Source organism: Castor canadensis, chromosome 17 (assembly GCF_047511655.1).
Source record: "Castor canadensis chromosome 17, mCasCan1.hap1v2, whole genome shotgun sequence".
NCBI lineage: Eukaryota > Metazoa > Chordata > Mammalia > Rodentia > Castoridae > Castor > Castor canadensis.
Genome location: NC_133402.1, coordinates 57,639,223 through 57,659,616, shown reverse-complemented (window position 1 = coordinate 57,659,616; position 20,394 = coordinate 57,639,223). Strand labels below are relative to the sequence as shown.

The following is a 20,394-nucleotide window of genomic DNA, read 5'->3' as shown; positions in this document are numbered from 1 at the left end:
GCCTGCCTAGCAAGCATGAGGCCCTCAGTTCAAACCCCAATACTGCCAAAAACAAAACACCACAGGCTGGGAATATAACTCAGTGGCATAGTGTTTGCCTAGCACATGCAGGGTCCTGGGTTCAAGCTCCAGTATGGCAAAAAAAAAAAAAAAATCCTGTAGTAGGTTTAAGGCTAGTGCAAGGTTTAGACTTTTTCTGGAGCTAGAATTGACAGTTGTTCCTAGGGCCATTTGGCTTACCTTGTGATTTTGAGTTTGGTTCTACCTCCCATCCTGGGAACTGGGGATGAAGCTTGGGGCTAGTTTCTGGTTTTCTTCTTTTCTGATTTATATGCCCTTGGTTTCATTCTCTTTCCTAAATTTTCTGACAAGAATTTAGGAGGGCGTGCACTCCCTTATCTCATTTCCATTTTTAGAGGAAATGCTTTTAGTTTTTCCCCACTTAGTACAATGGTGTTGTTATATATAGCCTTTATTGTGTTGAGGAGTGTGAGTCTTCTGTTTCTAGTTTCTTCTGCGGTGTCAGATTTTGTCAAAGGCTTTTTATACATCTATTCAGATGATTGGGTAATTTTTGTCCCTGATTCTACTTATATGCTGTATTACATTTATTGATATCCGTATGTTGAATCATCATTGTATTTGTGGAATGAAACCAGATTGGTTGTGATATATGATCTTTTTAATGTGTTATTGAATTCAGTTTGTAAGGATATTTTGAAGAATACTTGTGTCTTTTGTTTGTGAAGGAAGCTGGCATATAGTTATTTTGTTGTAATGATGGTTTTGTCATAAGGGTAACACTGGCTTCATAGAATGAGTTTGGTAGCATTCTATCTCTCTCTCTGTTTAATGGAATCGTTTGAGATACACTGATGTTAGCTCCTCTTTAAAGGCCTGGTAGAATCCTGTTCTTTTCTTGTTTGGGAGACTATTACTGGTTCCATCTTTCACCTCCTCATATATCTGTTTTCTTTTTTTTTTATCCTCTTGGATCAATTTTGGTAGGTCACATTATCTAGACATTTACCATTTTCTTCTAGATTTTCCAATTTCCTAGTATGTAAGTTTTCAAAATATTTTTTCCCTGATCCTCTGTATTTCAGTGATATACATATTGTATTATTTCTTTTTTTCATTTCTAATAATAATTTGGTTCTTCTCTATCTTCTCCTTAGTTTGAATTGGGGTTTGTCAATCTTGGTTACCTTTTCAAAGAACCAAGTCTTTCTTTCACTGGCTCTTTATATTTTTATTGTACTCTCAGTTCCATTGACTTCTTTACTACTTATTTGGGAATTTACTTGTTCTTAGTTTTCTAAGACCTTGAAAGGCATCACTGGGCTATTTATTTGAGCTCTCAAAATTTTTAATGTAGGTACTTCTAGCTATGAATGTCCCTTTTTGAACTTCTTGTTTGTATCTCAAAGGTTCTGTTAAGTTGTGTTTTCACTTTCTTTTCATTGTAGGAATTTTAAAATTTCCTCCTGAATTCTTCAATGACCCCATCTATCATTTAAGAATGCATTGTTCAATTGCCATGTGTCTGTGTATTTTCTGTATTCTTTTGCTATTGATGTCTAATTTTATTAAATCGTGGCCTGAAAACAGATAGGTTAATTCTTGCTTTATGATGCAAAATGTGATCTGTTTTGGAGAAAGTTCCATGTGCTGATGAGAAGAGTATGTATTCTGCAGCTCTAAGATTGGAGTATTCTGTAAATGTCTGTTAAGTCCATTTGATCCGCGGTGCATTGTAATTCTGAAGTTTCTTTTTGATTTTTTTTTTTTTTGTCTTGAAGATCTATCAGTCGATGAGAGTATTGAAGTCCCCCACTGTATTTACCTGTCCCTTTATGTCTGGTAGTAGGGTTTGCTTTATGAAATTGGGCACACCACCATTTCTTTATTACAATATAGTAACCTTATTTATATCTTTTATCTAATTTTTGCTCATTTGTTCTTTTATTTCTCTCTTGAAATTTATTCTTTCCTAAGTTGTCATGTTTGTGACTGTCCTTCCTTATCTGTGTGTTTGATTCCTTTAAATATCTTTGCATATTTACTGCCTTCATAGTTATGAATTGCTTTTGTTTGTGCTTTTCTTGGAAGGTCTTTATTTCTCCATTGATTCTAAAGGTTGTTTTCTTGTATATGGTAATTTTTTGGTAGTTACGTACTCTGGAAGTTTCACATACACCATTCCATGTTTTTCTGGCTTTTAGTGTTTTTGCTGAGCATTCTGATATAATTCTAATAATTTTACTTTTGTAAGTAGTTCACAGTCTTCTATTGCAGTTTTCAACTTTCTGATTTTGCTCTGTAGTCTTGTCATTTTAACTATAATGTATTGTGGAATGATTCTTTTTGGTAATGTCTCTTTAGTCTTCTAAATGCCTCCTGTAATTGGAGATCTACATTTTTCTATTCATTTGGGATATTTTATGCTACATTTTCATCAAATAGGTTCTCTATGCTGTTTGTATCTCAGCTAATTCTCGAAACCCATGTGTTCTTAGGTTTGGTCTCTTGATTATGTTTATGAGTTTTTGAAAAGTATATATTCTTGATTACTTAGTTTTTCTCTTTATTGCTATCTGCATATGTTTTCTCCTCCTTGTCTTCATTCACTGATAGTCTTCTGCTGGATCTAGTTTGTGATGCTTCCAATTTCCCTTTCCCCTTCCCCTTCCCCTTCCCCTTTGCATTTTTTTCCCCAATTAGAATCTGAATTTCCTTGCTGAGTATCTCATCCTTGTTGCTCATTTTCTCAGCCAGTTCATGAGTTCACTTTCTTTTTTCATTCATCTCTTTGAATACTCCTTTAAGTTATTGATGATTCAACTATGATATATTGCAAAGACTTTTGTAAATGTCACAGTGTACCCCAGTACAGCAATAATTAAAAAAATACTTAAAAAAATAAAACTAGAATTTTGTATTCTTTGTCTTGCATTTTAGCCGTTTCAGTATCTGGATTATTGAGGAGCTGTGAGCTATTGGAAGAGTCATACTGCCTTTTCTTTTCATAGTTTTTGTGTTGCTGTGTTGTGATTTGCACATCAGAAGCACAGAAGCAGTCAGACCTGGTTCCAGGCAGCCAAAATAAGTTGAATCTGAGCTGGATTTTAGTTTTGATAATGTTACCAATAATGATTCATTACTTAGACAAATTTCCCACAGTAATATTAGGTAAATAACGAGTAACAGTGTGTGGTGTATATGGGAACTCTGTACTGTCTTTGTGTCTTTTCTGTAAGTTGAAAACTATTCCAAAATAGGAAGTATATTTTTAGAAAAATACATGGGAATTTAATCAAAAAATTCTTTTGAGTAAAATACAAAACCTAGTTAGTTTTTTCCCATTAATAGCATATGTAAAAGTTTGACAAGACAGAAAAAGATACTCTAAACAATGGATATGTTGAAAGTCTTGGTGAGATAAGAAATTGGAGAGATACTTCTTAAAACATACTTGAAGTTGTTTGAAACCTCTGTTGATACATCTTTCAAGCACAGGTTGAAAGATAGTACTAGGTTATTTGTTTGTAGTCTGTGAAGAAATCTTAATCTCAGATATTTGAATCTTGTATAATTTGAGCCAAATATACAGTGTTTAGTAAATAATATACTTTACAAAGGAACGTCGTCTCTGTAATTTATGTATCCTTGTATTAGCAAATTTCCTTGTGCTTCCCCAATTAGAAATAAACCTGGCTTTCCTTTATATCATACCATTTCACATACAGCCTCACTTATTAGAAAGAAACATTCCACATTTTCTTTTCATCTTTGAGTCATTGCTTTTTCATATCATGCCATTAATGGTAAAAGTCTACTCTAGGATTCTTCTTTGTCATTTTTTATTTTCTTTAGTTTTGTGTGACTGAAATTCTTTGGTTGATATTTTTCTATAATGTGTGATTATTACCGTTTTAAAATCTCTAGTTCCTTTAGTTTTCTCAAAATCTTGACCTTTCTGCATAGAATTGTATACATACAGATTTTTCTAGGGTTTTTTTTTGTTTGTTTGTTTTTTCTTGTCTTATGGATCAAACCCATGGCCTTGAGCATGCTGGGCAGATGGTCCATATTGAACTATATCTCTCACAGATGAAAAGCAGTGTTTTTGTTTGTGTCCTGTGTCTGTGTGTCTCCCTCCAGTGCACCCTCACCCCCTTACTGGAGATTGTACTCATGTCGTCATGCATGCTGGGCAAAAAAGTGTCTACACAATCTTACCTTGCCAGACAATTTTTTAAAGTTTCATACTTAAGAATCCATGTGCCACAGAATAAGAAATCGTGCATGTCTTAAGTTATATTAGTAATACAGCAGAGGTAGTAGGCAAATATTGTAAATATTTTAAAAAGTATATTTGTTTTCTCAACACCAGTTTTGGTGATTCTTATCTTATGTAAACAGCATAAACAATGAAAAGGTTATTTTAATAATTCTTGTAGATTTAGTAAAAATACTTTGAAGGTCTTTGAAAGTTAGTAGCTCTAGGACATTGCTTACATTTGGCCCTGCTCTATGCTATCATGGCTCAAAAATGTTCCAAATTTTGATATGATAATATTTAGTAAATTTATCTGGTCTTAATGTAGATGGAATTGTCCCCATGCAATCTTGAAAGGCTCATTAATAGATACATATTTGCCAATATGTGATTTTTTCTTCTTTGAGCATTTAGTTTTATATATCACTTATTTTTTTTACAAGAGAACAAATAGGCTTTTTTTTTTTTTTGTAAGTACAGATTGCCATCTAGAGACAGACTCATTGGAGATGTAATCATGACAACTTTGATTTTTAAGGAATCCTTAGAGATTTGTAAGTTTTTTAAAAAGTCTTTATAATGACTTGTACAGTAATTTCCCCCCAATTTCACATGTACTACCCAGGCAGATTCCATGCATCCCAGAATACTTAAGATTAAGCTTGAAATGGCTATTAAAAAGCAACCAGCTTAGCAAGTATGAGGCCCTGAGTTCAAATCCCGGTGCCACCAAAAAATAATAAAAGGTGGCTAGCATTGTGGTTTATGCCTGTAATCCCAAATACATGGGAGGCAGAGGCAGGAGAATCCAAAGTTTGAGGATAGCCCAGGTAAAGTTAATGAGACTCTATTTCAAAAACAAAATTGGAAAAACAAAACAGATTCATGGAAAAAGCATAATGCAGATTCATTATACATTGTCACTGTCTGTATGTATTGAAAGGTAGTCAGTATACATACAGGGTCGGTGGAGTTGCTCAAGCAGTACAAGCACCTGCCTACTGTGAGGCCCTGATTCAAACCCCTGTGCCACCAAGAAAAAGAGAAAGACAGCCAAAGTATGTGTTGCTTTCTGTACCTTTCCTCCAGTTCTCCTTCTCACATCTTGAGATAGAACTATTACTAACAGTTACTGCATTACTAGGTAGCTGTTAAGTCCTGCATTTCTTGTATGCAGATGTTTCTCTAGTGAATCGTTCTTAATTTTAGTACCCTCTGCAGGACCTCTCTTTTCCTGGCTTAGGTTTTCTCTGTTAATTCATGCATGTTTATTTGCAGACTTTCTCATTTTATTTAGATTTATAGCCTGCCTCTATGAAATAAAAAGTGATACTACCAAAAAATTTTCCTGTCATATGTTTGTAGTATCACTGGTATATAACAACATTAGATGTTATTTATTAAGAGTCTGCAGTTTTCACCTTTAAAAAGAAAAGTTTTAAAATAAAAAACTGATTCATACTTGAAACAGTAGCGTGAAAAGTATCTACAATTTGGAAGACTTTTTGCTAAGAGTAATAGGGAACGTTAATGTGTTTCAACCACACCCAGGCTTCGGTAATTCTCAGTGAACCATGTTTTGTCATAAAAGCAATAAAATTAAAACATTGTTTGTTGTATTTGGGTAACTGAAATAAGTTGTTCTGTTGATGAGTAAAATTCTGTCTGCTTTTAATCTTTTACCTACTTTTCTCTCTCTGCTTGCACCTACTTGTACTTTTGTGTCTACCTGGAAGGATACAGTGAAAACTAATGTTTCTGGTCTGGCTGGCATAGAGTAGAGGAGAATGAGAACTGAAAATGGGTGAGGAGGACAAGTTGAGATAGTTTTCTAGGTAATGTGAATGAGGCGTTGTGCTTGTTCCTTCTACTTTGGTGATTAGTTCTTCATTCCCTTCACTTATCCGTACGAGGCATTTTGGATAAGGGTAAAGGGTGTTTAGTATTTGGGCCTACTTTATTCTACAGGTGGAGGCTTTAGGTCTGAGCTATGGGAAAACTGCTGGAATGAGTTTCCCTGATTCTGGAATAAAAAAAGGTGATAGGTCTGATTCTCCAAACAGTATTTTAACCTGGAAACATGCATGAGTAAGAGTTGAACTTCTAATAGCTTGATTCCAAAATTGACAGAACAAGGCTGGGGTGTGGTTCAAGTGGTAGAGCACCCACCCAGTAAGAACCCCTTCCCCTTCAGATTGGTGTTTGCAGTCTACCTACCTCTCTTGGGTTGGTATCTTGCTTGTTGTTCTGGTGCAAAATACTTTGCTGCTGCTTCTACTCCCCTCCCTCTTCCTCCTCCTTCTCTCCACCTCCTCCTCCCCTTCTTACTCCTCTACTCCCCTCTTCTCCTCTTACTCTTCTTATTTTGCCATGAGTTTATTTACAAACGTGTCTAATATGCTGTGACTTTAAGAGTTTGATCCATTTTCCAAAGAGACTGCCCTTATAAAACATTCTTCATATTTATTAACTTGATAAACTTAAATACCCTTATTTCTTAAGCAGTTTGGTGTCTTACTGTAAAGAAAGTTGCAGCAAATCCAGATCCAAAGTACAAGGTCATCAGAATAAGTAGTGCCACTGTTTTTCCACTGAAAATGAAAATATTCTTTCTGGGGCCTTCATAGTAGCTCCAACTGACCATAGAGGTTGTGAATTTCCAGGTGCTCTGCCTCAACATGGTACTATTGGCAGCTGGGCAAAAAGCACAGAGATGACAGACAGAAGAAAAGGCCACAATACACCAAGTCTTCCTTGCCTCATGACCTGTTCCTCAGCGCAACAATCGAAAGGGCGCACAAGCTGCTTTTTTATGATGCTGTTCTCTTCTGAAGCCATGCCTTCCTTATCCACTATATGGATTTTTCTGACCAAACTGCAAAGTTTTAAAGTCTTTCTCCTCTTTTTGCTCCCAATACTCATTGTAAATTTGGGTAAAAGCAGTGAACAATACCCAAGTAAATCCTGCATGTTGGTTTAAAATTTCCTCCATCAGATTGATTAGTGTGTCACCTTTAAATTCAGCTTTCCACAAAATCGCAGAGGACAAAATGTAGAGAAGTTCTTTGCCACAATGAAACATGAATGGCCTTTATTCTGATTTCTAATAAAGTCTTGTTTCCATATGAAACTTTATGAGCTCAGTCTTTACTCTTTACATTTCCTATCAGCATCATAGATTTCTGAGCTACTACCAAAAACTCTTATGAAGCTCTTTTTTAGCATTCTCGAGCTTCTGTGGCTTGCATCTTCATTCAAACTTCAACCATAAACTTATTTTCCTTAGGCAGCCAGTTTTGACAGGTACCTGTATACTTTTCAGAAATATTTTAATGCATGCACAGCCAAATGTATTTCATTGTTTTCTGTGGTTATTTTCTGCACATGCTTCCATATCAGTCATAGACACCTTTCTTGTGTTTTGACAGCTCCATTTTTTTTTTATTTTTAAGTTTGTTTTTAAGTGTTTTTTTTGTATTATTTTTAAGTATATTTTTGTGGTACTGGAATCAAACCCAGGGCTAGGCACACACTAAGCCACTGAGCTACATTTCCAGTTTAGTAGTTCCATTCATTATGTTGTCTTTGACAGTAGATAGCAAGTAATGGTTAATTGGAGTCTATCTGCTTTTTGTAAACTGTAGATCAACTAATATCAAACTGAGTTTTGCAAGTTGCTAAAACTTTAGAAGCTGAAGCCTCAGTTTTCTCATCTGTAAATTGAGAGAAATAATCCTTTATTCTTCATAGGGTTGTTTGTAAGATCAAAAACCTTAACATTAACTACTTAATAGCAAATAATAAGCATACAAATGTTGACTCCTTCTACCACTACCATCATCATTATGACTTTTATTTAATCACATACTTATCCACACATAAAAAAGAATGAAATTTATTTGATTGTGGATATACTAAAATATTTCCAAAAAGCATATAAGTGCCTGGCAAAATTCTTATTTGTGGCCATATTAGGTTTTTGTTTTTTAAATTTTTGCTAGTACAGTGATTTAGGGAATAACCTGTACATTCTTTATTTTGTACATGTATTAGTTTATGAATGGTTTGGTATAAGTAAAATCTCAGAGTCAAAGAATATGTACCTTTGTAATTTTGGTAATATTTGCAAAATTGCATACCACAGAGGTTGTATCCAATTATGCTTTCACCAGCAATTTAACAATATTTAAATAAGAACTTTTTATTTATCTTTTTATTTACACAGGGTCTCACAATGTAACTCAGATTGGCCTGAAATTTGCTATGTAGTCCCACACAGTCTAAAACTCAAGATCCTCCCGCATCTGCCTATGAGTGTTGGGATTGCAGGCCACCATACTTGGCCTGAATTCTTACAAACTTCTTGGTACCTTTCTGATGTTACTACTAATTCTGGAATTACTCACAGCTAGAAATGGCAATTTCAGAATTCTTCCTTTGTTAGAAATATCTCATGAGGGAAGCTTAGTAAAACAATCTTGTGTTTTTACCTCAGTTTTATATGTTGATAATTTTCAGGATTCACATTGTTAACTTCTTAATGTTTTAAGGGAGTAGAAGATAATGTGTATTTTTCCCATTTTTTCAGTTATTTATGTCTTGTTGAATATAGATTATTTCAGGTATTTGTCTTTATTAATAATCTTAGATTAAATTTCTATTAGAAAAAAAAAATATATATATTTTAATTCTCACTATATAGCCCAGGCTGGCCTTGAACTCAGAAACTCTCCTGCCTCATCTGTCTCCTGAGTATTAGGATTTCAGGCACATATCAGTAGGCTTGGCAGGTATATGTATCTTTAAGAACCCAAAATAATAAGTTAAACCAAGGTTACCTCTTTGAGTACTAGTCTTATTTTATAGAGATATTTTTTTTTCTCTTTTTCAAAGGAAACTTAATAGAGAAAGAATTCACAGTGTGGAATTAATAATAATAATAAATGCAGTCATGTTAAGTTTAGTAAGTGGTGGTGTCCACTGTACTTTTCTTTTATGAAGGACATAGATGATGAATATAGGATAATATTTCTACTTTACAAAATGTAAAAATGAGATGAAGAATATGTTAGTTAGAACTTGGAAAATTACCTAAATCTGTTCAGATAAGTCACTGAAGTGAAAGATATCAAAATAAATGGTCATAGAATACAGTATATGGATATGATGCTATAGAAAGAAATATAATGAAAAAATGATTTAAATAGAATAAATACAGTATTACTAAGGGAAAACTACTTATTGTAGTAACAAGGAGGTAACTGGTATTGGGAAGTAGTTTCATTAGGGCTGTGGGATCTAATTTGAAAAGAATGAAGAGTTAGAAAGTAAGTCATTGGGCTAGTTGTTGAAATGTAGTCTATGTGTGTGTGAACATGGATTGCCCCCTTCCCTTTTTTTTTTTTTTTAAATCTCAGCATCAAGTTTCTCTTTATTTTCAAATTATGGCTTCTGGTATCTGATTTTATTTTATTAGTAATGCATATGTGTATATAGTAGTCACCTTTAAAGATATGAAGCGTGAAGTTGGGTTTTTATATTGCTTTCAGTATTACTGCTTTGTTCCTTCATTTTATTAAATTAAATTTATGCAGGGATAGTCCTTCCTTTATGAAGTAGCATAACTAGTCCATTGAACATATAGTTAAGACTATTTTCTATGAAAAATGCTATTATCAGTCATGGAAGTAGAGTTCGACATTATTTATAATGGAAAGTATCTTACTCTGCTTGTAATTCTAGTATTCACGAAGCAGGGATAAGAGAATTTTAATTTAAGGTCAGTCTCGGCTACATAGTGAGACCCTGTCTCAATAACAAACTAAAAGTATCTTCTGAAATAGTAGGTTTAGCATTGTTCACATTCATGCATTTTTTTTTAAATCTGCTTTTGCCAGGATATAATTTATTTAAAAATTCACATTGTAATGTACAGATTGACGTTTTTCTTATTCATTTATTCTCATGTGCATACATTGTTTGGGTCACTTCTCCCACCTGCCCAATGCCCCCACCCTCTCTCCCCCAATCCCCCTTGCTTTCAGGCAGAAACTGTTCTGCCCTTACCTCTGATTTTGTTGAAGAGAAGACATAAACATAATAAGAAATACAAAGCATTTTTGCTAGTTGAGTTAAGGATAGCTGTACAGAGAGATTCCTAGCATTGCTTCATGTACAAATATGTTACATCCCAAGTTGATTCATCTCTAACTGATCTTTACACTGGTTCCTGATCCCCTTCTCATGTTGACCTATGTTGCTTTAAGGTTTCTGTATTCGTTCCTCTGAAATGGGGACATCAAACACTTTCCCATGATTTGGGTTTTCTACCTTTCCCCATACCTCCCGTATGTGCTTTCCTCTTGTCATGTGACCCAAGTGCAACAACATTGCTGTATTTGCCCTAGATCTCAAGTAACATACGATTTTTGTTCTTCTGAGCCTGCCTTACCTCACTCAGAATGATGTTCTGATGAATTCCTGGATTTCCGTGGTGTTTACCTCTCCTTTTGCATTTCTGACTTTTTTCTGTCCTCATTTTAGTGAGGTTTTCCAGGGGTCTGTGAATCTTACTTAATTTTTCAATGAACCAGCTTTTTGTTTCATTGATTCTTTGTATGTTTGTTTTTTTCTTATTTCATTGATTTCAGGCCTTATTTTTATTATTTCTCTCCTTCTGCTTGTTTTGGGATTTGATTGTTCCTGTTTTTCTAAGAGTTTGAGATGTAGCATTAGATCATTGATTTGAGATCTTTCTGACCTTTTAATATATGCACTCATAGCTATAAACTTTCCTCTTAGGACTGCCTTTGCTGTGTCCCACAGGTTCTGGTAGGTTGTGTTTTCATTTTCATTAACTTCCAGGAACCTTTTAATTTCCTCTTTTATTTCATCAGTGACCCATTGATCATTGAGCAATGTGTTGTTCATCTTCCAATTGTTTCAGTGGTTTTCACTGTTGTTTTTGTTGTTGATTTCTAGTTTTAATGCATTATGATCAGATAGAATGCATGGGATTATTTCTGTTTTCTTATATTTGCTGAAACTTGCTTTGTGCCCTAAGATACCAGTTTTGGAGAAGGTTCCATGAGCTGCTGAGAAGATTGTATATTGTGCAGCAGTTGGATGAAATATTCTGTAAACATCAGCTAAGTCCGTTTGATCTATGGTGTGATTTAGTTCTAGAATTTCTTTACTGATTTTTTTTTTTCTTTTTTGGATGATCTGTCTATTGGTGACAGAGAGGTATTAAAGTCTCCCTACCACTGTGTTGGAATCTATATATGTTTTTAGGTCCTTCAGGGTATGTTTTATGAAATTGGGTGCATTGACGTTGGGTGCATATAGGTTGATAATTGTTATTTCCTTTTGGTCTATTTCCCCTTTTATTAGTATGGAGTGTCCTTCTTTATCTCGTTTGATCAATGTAAGTTTGAAGTCTACTTTGTCCAAGATAAATATTGCTACCCTGCCTGTTTTCGGTGGCCATTGGCTTGGTAAATCTTCTTCCAGCCTTTCACCCTCAGCCAGTGTTTGTTTCTGTCAATGAGATGGGTCTCCTGTAAACAGCAGATTGTTGGATCTTCCTTTTTAATCCAGTTTGCCAAGCTGTGTCTTGATGGGGGAATTAAGTCCATTAACATTCAGTGTTAGTACTGATAGGTATGTGGTGATTCCTGTCATTTAGTTGTCTTTGTTGTTTAAGGTTTGATTGTGTGTGGCTGAATTGAATCAGTGTTACTCTTTTCTTTCTTGCCTTTTCTTCTCCCATGGTTTTGTACTGCCTACCCTTTCATGGTTTTGTTTGCTTTCACTTTGTGTACAGAATTCCTTGAAGAATCTTTTGTAGTGGTAGCTTGGTGGTCATATATTGTTTTAGTTTCTGCTTATATTGGAAGACTTTTGTTGCTCTATCTATTTTGAATGATAGTTTTACTGGTTAGAGAGTATCCTAGGGTTGATGTTATTTTCATTCAGTGCCCAGAAGACCTCACTCCTTGTTCTTCTTGCTTTTAAGGTTTCCGTTGACAAATCTGCTGTGATTTTGATGGGTTTTCTTTTGTATGTTATTAGCTTTTTCTCTCTTACAGCCTTCAATATTCTTTCTTTATCATCTGTGCTTGTTGTTTTAATGATAATACGCTGTGGGGTAGTTCTCTTTTGATCATGTCTGTTTGGTGTCCTGGAGGCTTCCTGTACCTGAATAGACATAGGTTTCTCTAGGTTTGGGAAATTTTCTGTTATTATTTTGTTGACTATATTACGAATCCCTTTTGCTTGCACCTCTTCTCCTTCTTCAGTGCCCATGATTCTCAGATTTGGTCTTTTGGTAGAGTCTGTGAGATCTTGCATATTCCTTTCACAGGTCTTGAGTTGTTTGACTAATAGCTCTTCAGTTTTTCCTTTAATTTCCATTTTATCATCAAGTTCTGAGATTCTGTCTTCTGCTTTTCTAGTCTGCTGGAGTGGCCTTCCATTGTGTTTTTTATTTCTGTTTAATTCTTTTATCTGAGGTTTTCCATGTCATTGGTCATTTCCCCTTTAGTAATGTCTATTTTCATCTTTAATTCATTTATCTCTCTATTTACAGTGTTCTCTGTTTCACTTTGGTGTTTATTTAGGGCTGCCATGATTTCATCTATTTGTTTTTATGTTTTCTTGTATTCTTTATTTTTGTTGTCTTGGAATTTCTTGAGTGCCTCCTGTACATTTTGGTTGACCACGTCTAGTAACATGTCTATGAAATTCTCATTGATTACTTGCAGAATTTCTTTTTTGAGGATGTTCTTGTGGGCTTTGTTGGGTTCCGTGGTATAGTTAACTTTGTTTTGTTGGGATCTGGATCTGGGTATCCATTTTCTTCATTTCTCTGTTCTGTACTGATTTATTTGGGGGGAGAATGGTTTCCATTCCTTTTTTTGTCTTCCCATCATTCTACTTGGCACTGTTTCTGTCCCTGGTTTATGTGTAATTTAGTATTAGCTAACTTACAGTAGTAAAACTAACAAAATCAAAAAGAAAGAGAAAAAAGAAAAGGAAAGAAAAAAAATGGAGAACCAAAGAAATCAAGAGGGAGAGATGGTGGACAGTCAAACAATGAACAAGACAAAAAACACTGAAAGAAAAGAAAAATAAAAAATAAAATTTCCCTGTTCAGGAACAGTAGAATTTCAGTGTTAGTAGTTCTGGTGTTACTCCTTTAGCATCCAGTTCTGTTTGTCTGCGTCTCCTAGGTAGGTTGGAGCCGGCATCTGTGGTGCTGGAGCTGGCATCTGGGGTGCTGGAGCCCTCCTGTTTTCTCAGGTAATGTGGTGTAGAGAAGCTTTTTATGGGCTGGGGGTTCAGGGTTTCAGAGTTTTGTTTCTTCTTCTTCTTTTTTTTTGTCAAGTGTGGCTCCTGTAGGAAAGTATTGTCTTTGGTATGCTGAAGGTCTCCCTAGTATGTTTTGAGCTGGCAGCCGGATGGGTGGGCCTGGGGGATGGAGGCCCAGTTTGCAGGTGGCATTGACATGGGGGTAGTGGCCTGCCTGTTCTTTCAGTGTGTGGTGGCATTGAGAAGCTTTCCACAGGCTAGGGTTTCAGGGTGCTGAAGTTTCAGCTCTCCCTGATGCTTTACCTCAGCCAAGTGTGTCTCCAATATCTCAGCAAGGTTTCTGATTCATGGAGCTCACGCAGTGTGCATCTGCATCCCAGTCACCATTTTGGATCCTCCAGTTTGACTTTTGGCAAATGTATATAACTATGTATTCTGAAATAAAAATATGAAATGTTGCCATTTCTCTACCAGGTTCTGCCATTTTATTGCAAATCTTCACTCCCCCACTTCATCTACAAACACTGCCCATATCAGTATCCTGGGCATTATTATTTACTTTCTACCGCTAAAGATTGTTTTTCTTGTTCTAGAGCTTTATGTAAATGGTATCACAGAAGCTTTCTTTTTTAGGGCTTTTTCTCAGCCTCATGTGGAAAAAATCACTGTTATTTTGCATATCATTAGCTTCCTTTTATTGCAGAGTATTAGTTCATAAGTTGTTAATTCTTCTGTTGAATATTTATGCTTCTGGTTTCCGTAGGTGAGAGCTAATTTGAATAAATATGCTGTGAATATTCATATACAAGTCTTTCTTCCCATCAATATGTTTGCATTTCTCTTGATAAATACCTAGGAGTAGATCTCTGAATCATTTATGAATATTTTCTCTGAAATTGTGTTTGTACCATTGTTCTTTTCTTTCAAAATTTTTTTAAAATTCAAAATTCTTTTTTTCTTTTTTCTTTTTTTTTTGCAGTATTGGGGCTTCTTCAACTCAGGGCCTACACCTTGAGTCACTCCACCATACCTTTTTTGTGAAGGGTTTTTTCGAGATAGGGTCTCGCAGAATTACTTGCCCAGGCTGGCTTCCAGCCACAGTCCTCCTGATCTCTGCCTCATGAGTAGGTAGGATTACAGGCATGAGCCACTGTTGCCCAGCTCAAAATTCTTTTATATTGTGAATTTCTCTGGAAATTATTAATGAAATTCTTAATCTGTATTGTCTGTTGCTGTTTGACAATACTGTAATGACTTCAAACAGCATCAGCTGTTTGTTACTCTCCTTGTCCCTCTGGGTTAAGAATTTGTGAGCAGCCTATGTGGGGAGACCTAGCTTTCTAAGTCTCAAAAAGTTGTAGTCAATTTGTGTCCAGATCTGCAGTCATCTTAAAACTTGTGTAGGGGAGAACTTTTAAGGGAGTCATCAGTTCCTTGACCACATGGTCCTCTATGGGGTGTTTTTGTATTGCTTATGATTTGGCTTCCTCCAGAGCTCTAAAAGAGTAATATCACACTACTTTTATGTTCTAGGTTCAGAATCACACACAGTCACTTTCTCCAAAGCTTAATTGTTAGTCATCAAATTCAGCCCATAATTCATAGGTCACGTAAGGGCATAAGTAGTACGAGGTTGGCTTGTTAGAAGAGGGGGAGCTTCTTGGAGTGTGCTACCAAAGACTTTAAAATAAGAGTTGTCTGGATAGAGGCATGGCTCAAGTGGCAGAGCACCTACAAAGCTATTCAAAAACCCCTGTACCACACACACACACACAAAGTCAAAATCTTTGAAATGAGTCTAGGGGAGTGGCTCAAATCGTAGGGCACCTGCCTAGCAAGCACACAGCCCTGAGTTCAAATCCCAGTACCAGCAAAACCCAAAAATCTTTGAAATGATAATTACGTGTATCCAGCTTTGGAAAAGTGAAAATTCTTGAGAAAATGAAATATTTTACCCAGGTTTTTGTAATGTAAGATAAACTAGTAACTTATTCCAATAAATTCTAGGGAGAGATGAATGGAAAACAGTCATGGAAAGGCACATTCTCAAATAGGTGATAAAATAGTTGATTACTTTGATCATATATAATTTACTATATAGCACAAATATAGATTTGAAAATATTAAAATTTTAGTAGCATGAAATGTACAAAGTGCTTCATTTTTATACTCATATGCATATAATGTACTTCAATTAAATTTACACCACTGACATTACACTTTCTTAACCTCTCTCCTCCCTCTTTTTTATTTCTTTTTTTAATCATACATTAGTAATATGAGGAGGTTGCATTGTGACAATTCCATACATGCATAGTAGTTTACTCCCTCCATTATATTCCCATTCCCCCCACCCCTTTTTTACCCGCTCTTTCAAACAGTGGTTTGTGGGTTCCATTATGCTGTTTTCATATGCATATATGCAGCATACTTCCATTCCTCTTAACCCCCGCCCCACACCCCCAGTATCCTTTCCTTTTTTTCCTCTCCCTCAAATCTCCCCCGATATACATTCATATCCCATCATCATTTTAGGTCTAAGTTCCACTTTGGCCTTTTGAGCTTGGCCTCAAGTACAGTTCATTTAAGTTGAATAATTTTAGGAATGTCTGATAGAAGGTTAACTTTTGTTTATGGTAGTTAGCAATTTAACTCATTTTTTTCTATTTATTTAAACTATTGGGGGAGGGGCTGCATGACAGTGCATAAACTACCTGTCTTTAGTACTGTTCTAATCAGTAAAAAGAGAAAATCACAATACAGAATTTCCCCATTTTGTTGAAGAAGTTGCAGGTTTGAAAGAAAATCTTTAAAAGTATTTTTCCTTTTTCCCCAATTCCTAACTCAGATCATGTCATCTTTGTACTTAGATATATGGTATACCTGTTGGTGGTCCTTAATATATTCAACCATGCTGAGAATGAAGGATAGAGCTACATAGCAAGTGGTTAAAATGTGCTTGACAATGGTTCTGATTGTAAGATAGAACAATATCATTTTTCCAGTTTTACAAATTAATAATATTAAGTCAAATTAAATTTAATGTGCAAATGTTTTTGTTGTGAGTCTGCATGAAGACTCCATTCTGTTGTTCTATGCTCTTTCCTGGGCAGGCATATAACATTTCAAAGACTCTTTCCTTCTTACACTCCTAATGTGATTTCAGGTGGAGTTATAATTTCTGGCAGGGAGTTTGTCAGAGGTTATAACTATTTTCTCACTGACTCAGTCTTAACATTGTGATTTTTAAAATCTTAAATGTTATATTTATATAGGTGACCGAGATTATAGCTAGGGTTCATTTTGAACTTTATTTCAGCTTTTATTTTAATTATGCTGATTTTTAATATAACTTTTAAATATAAACCTCTTTAGTTTTCATAACAATAGTTAGATAAAAAAGTAAACTAAGACAGAAGTAGTACAAAAGTTTGAGATGAAATAGTTTAGTTTTTCATTGATTTTTGATAATTATGTACAACTTAGCCACTTTTTATATTAAGAGAAAGCAGATTTAGATCAAGGGGCATTTTGTTTTAATTTACAGAAGAATATTCTGATGATAAAGAATGATGGGTATAGCCATATAAGAGATTTACTATATTTATTTTTGTGGTATTGAGGTTTGAACTCATGGCCTCATGCTTGCTAAGTGGGGCCATTTGAGTCCTACCTCCAACTGTTTACTTGGAGATTTCTGACAAAAGGCAGCTAGCTATATGTATAGGTACCACTAGTATATATTTAAATAAGTTTTTAGGACTCTTCTTGTAATATAAATTCCGTGTTTTATGTCTTTGCTTTCTCCGTCAACACTTTTCTGCTTTTGTCTAATTCATGGAATAGTCAGGTTTTTTTGTTTCTTTGTTTTTGATATTTAAAGAACACTAAAGTTCCTTTAGAATAAAACTTTGAGAAGGAAAGAGAAGCCCAAGAAGTTTCATAACTTTTCAAACAGTGGTGAGATTAAATTTATTGTTTAGCATGAGACAAAAATTAACTATAAAATCTGTTGTTTTTGCAGGTACTGTAAGAATAGAGATGTTTCGAAATATGCAGAATGCAGAAATCATCAGAAAAATGACTGAAGAATTTGATGAGGTATAGCATTCTAGTATTTATACAAATTGCCTACTTAAGCTTTTAAATGGATAATATGTTGCTCATTTCAGTAAATTAATAGTCTGGGGGAATTTGTTATTTTGTGGACAGGTAGCATTGAACAATGATTGATAAGACAAGGAAATTAATATTATGGAGGTAATAGCTGATTCCTTACATTCATGTTTGAAGATCTTCTCAAATTCTCAACTTTATAAATGCAGCCCCACCATATTTCTGTTCTACGAAATGCTATGGTCCTAGTATAATGCTTTAAAGGAAAAAAGATTTGGAGATCAAAGAAGTATGAGTGAGGTTGCATATTATACTAACATAAATTATTAAAACATATCATCTTACTTAAGATTTTTTTCTAATCCTATTGAAGAAAATCCTACTTAACTTTATTTAGCCCAGAATTTTCTAAAATTATTTGACATATAGCCTGCCCAGCCTCCTAGCCTCGAGTTGTTTGTATCTGTGAAACTTAAGCTTCTGTTGGTAATGTTGTACGTTTGAGTATTCTTATTTCCATCTAGAAGACTTGTTTGTTTTGTTGTTTGTTTCTACTGGTTTCAACAAGTTAAGTATCTTTTCTGTTTGCACTGAAATACTATAAGTACTGAAACACTTGCAGAGTTTTATTTCTACATTATATTTCTGGTGAACTAAGTTAATGTCTTGGCTTTAGGCCCCAGCTAATTCCAGTTTTAATCTTCTGCCTTGTGATTTAAACAGATTTCTGTTTTCTGGTAGATGTTTCTTTTTCTTGACTTTCAACATTAAAAGATTGCTGCTTTTTTTTTTTACCTAGATTGACTTTTGGGGAATTGGCTTAACCTTTTTTTCATTACTATCATTACTGTTATTAAAAGAATAATAATTTTCTTTTGAATAAAATAATATAAACGTATTTACCATGTGTTTATATTACAATGTGTAATTTATATTGTAATATGTTTACATTACAAGCATACTCAAACACATATAACCTGAAGGACTTCTTTTCGTTTTTTAATCAGCTATTCATCTTCCCTGTGACAACTCATAGCAAAAATACTGTACTGTCCTTTATAGAAACATTCTGCTTGTGGGTTTCAGATTATTTTAAGTCATATTCCATGGGCAGTAGAGGAGAACCTTGCATTGCCAACTCACACATATTTATGTCCACAATTTCTTGTTTTTAGTTCTGAAATTCACAAAACACCTGAAATTCTAAAGAATTTTGTTTTCAGTTTATTTGGTGGCAAAACCTGGATTTAACTTAAATGGGGTTATTTACAGTTTTAATTTTTCCCAGTCAGTGTGAATATTTGTGATACATTTGAAATACTACGTTTGTCAGATTTCTGGAACAAATGTCTGAGATAATTAACTTATAAAACAGGAAAACTTTATTTTTAACTTTTGAGGGTGTCAATCCATGACCTATTGTTCCCTTTTACTTTGGGCCTGAGCTGAGGGAGCACATCATAGCATCACTGCTTGACACAACTGCTCATCTCATGGCCAGGGAGCAGAAGAGAGAAAAGCATAAGAGACCTGCATCTGTTGAGGGGTCCAAAGACCTCCCACTAGACTCCAACTCTTACAGGCTCTACAACCTCCTAAGAATGCCACTCTGGGGAGCAAACCTTTAACACATGGGCCCTTGGGGGGGCATTCCAAGATCTTTAGTAGCACATATTAATGTTCTTGATTACAGGAGGCTGCCATAGGTACTGATGGAGTTGTGATAAGGCATATGTACTATATTAACTTTTAAAATTGAAAAAACTTCCAGATTCTGAGAGCTATGGGGCTCCTTTATACTAAAAATAATCTTGTTGTTACTTTGAAAGTTTATATGTGACATATAGAAAATAATAAAACCATATTACATTTTGACTGGTATATTTACTCATCAGCTGCACAGCTGTCTTGTCTAGGCTAGACTTGGAGCACAGTTGGTCCACATCACAGATTAAAAAGTAGAATGTAACCTTGAACCTATAGGGTACTAACACTTGATGCAAAGATTATTAAGATTTTAAGATTGCAGTGGCCATACTTTGTTGCACATTAATGTCATCTGGGGATCATTAAAAACTACTGATGCTTAGCTCTCCACCATATAACCCAGACTTTATAATTCATTTTTAAAGGGTGGGATATGGGTGGATGGGATATGGGTAGAAGGATTTTTTAAGGTTTCTCAGGTGGTTCTAATGTACACTTACGTTTGGGAACTATTGGTTGAAGAGAAATTTAAGAAAAGAGAGCCGTGAATAAATTATTAAACCCTATACTATGAGAGTAGATTAAAGGGAAAACAGATAAATGAGTATCTTACAAAAATTCCTAACAAGAAGTAACCATTACTTTTGTGGTAAGAGTTTAAGGTACTAGAAGAAGGCGAGAAATTCATGGGAGAAATGAAGTCCTGATATACAAAAAAATGTTCCTGTGACTATTGTCAAATATTCAGAGCACGTTGAAGAAATAGAAAAGTATTACCAAAAGCGAAAGAGTTTACATAGCAAATGAAATAATTCAAGTCATTCATTTTATATTTCTGAATATTTTTAACAGTATTTGAAATAGTGGTCTAATCAAGAACTCTTTTTTTTAATTTGCCATTCTAATTTTTTCCTGTTTGATAGTACAGGTAACAGTTTGATTATGAGAACAGTGTGTTTATTTAAAGCAAACTTACG

The 20,394-nt window shown here is 34.7% G+C and overlaps 1 protein-coding gene and 1 pseudogene across 4 annotated transcripts in view; one reads left to right on the top strand and one right to left on the bottom strand.

The window, feature by feature from the left end:
* Stag1 (STAG1 cohesin complex component) overlaps window positions 1-20,394 on the top strand; it is a 369,238-nt gene that overhangs the window by 171,902 nt on the left and 176,942 nt on the right. For all 4 annotated transcript variants that reach the window (XM_074059901.1, XM_074059900.1, XM_074059903.1 and 1 more), the window contains one exon: window positions 17,619-17,695. In XM_074059901.1, the coding sequence (XP_073916002.1) occupies window positions 17,619-17,695 (77 nt within the window). The remainder of the gene's footprint in view (window positions 1-17,618; window positions 17,696-20,394) is intronic.
* LOC141418619 (cytochrome c oxidase subunit 7C, mitochondrial pseudogene) lies at window positions 6,780-6,962 on the bottom strand (annotated as a pseudogene).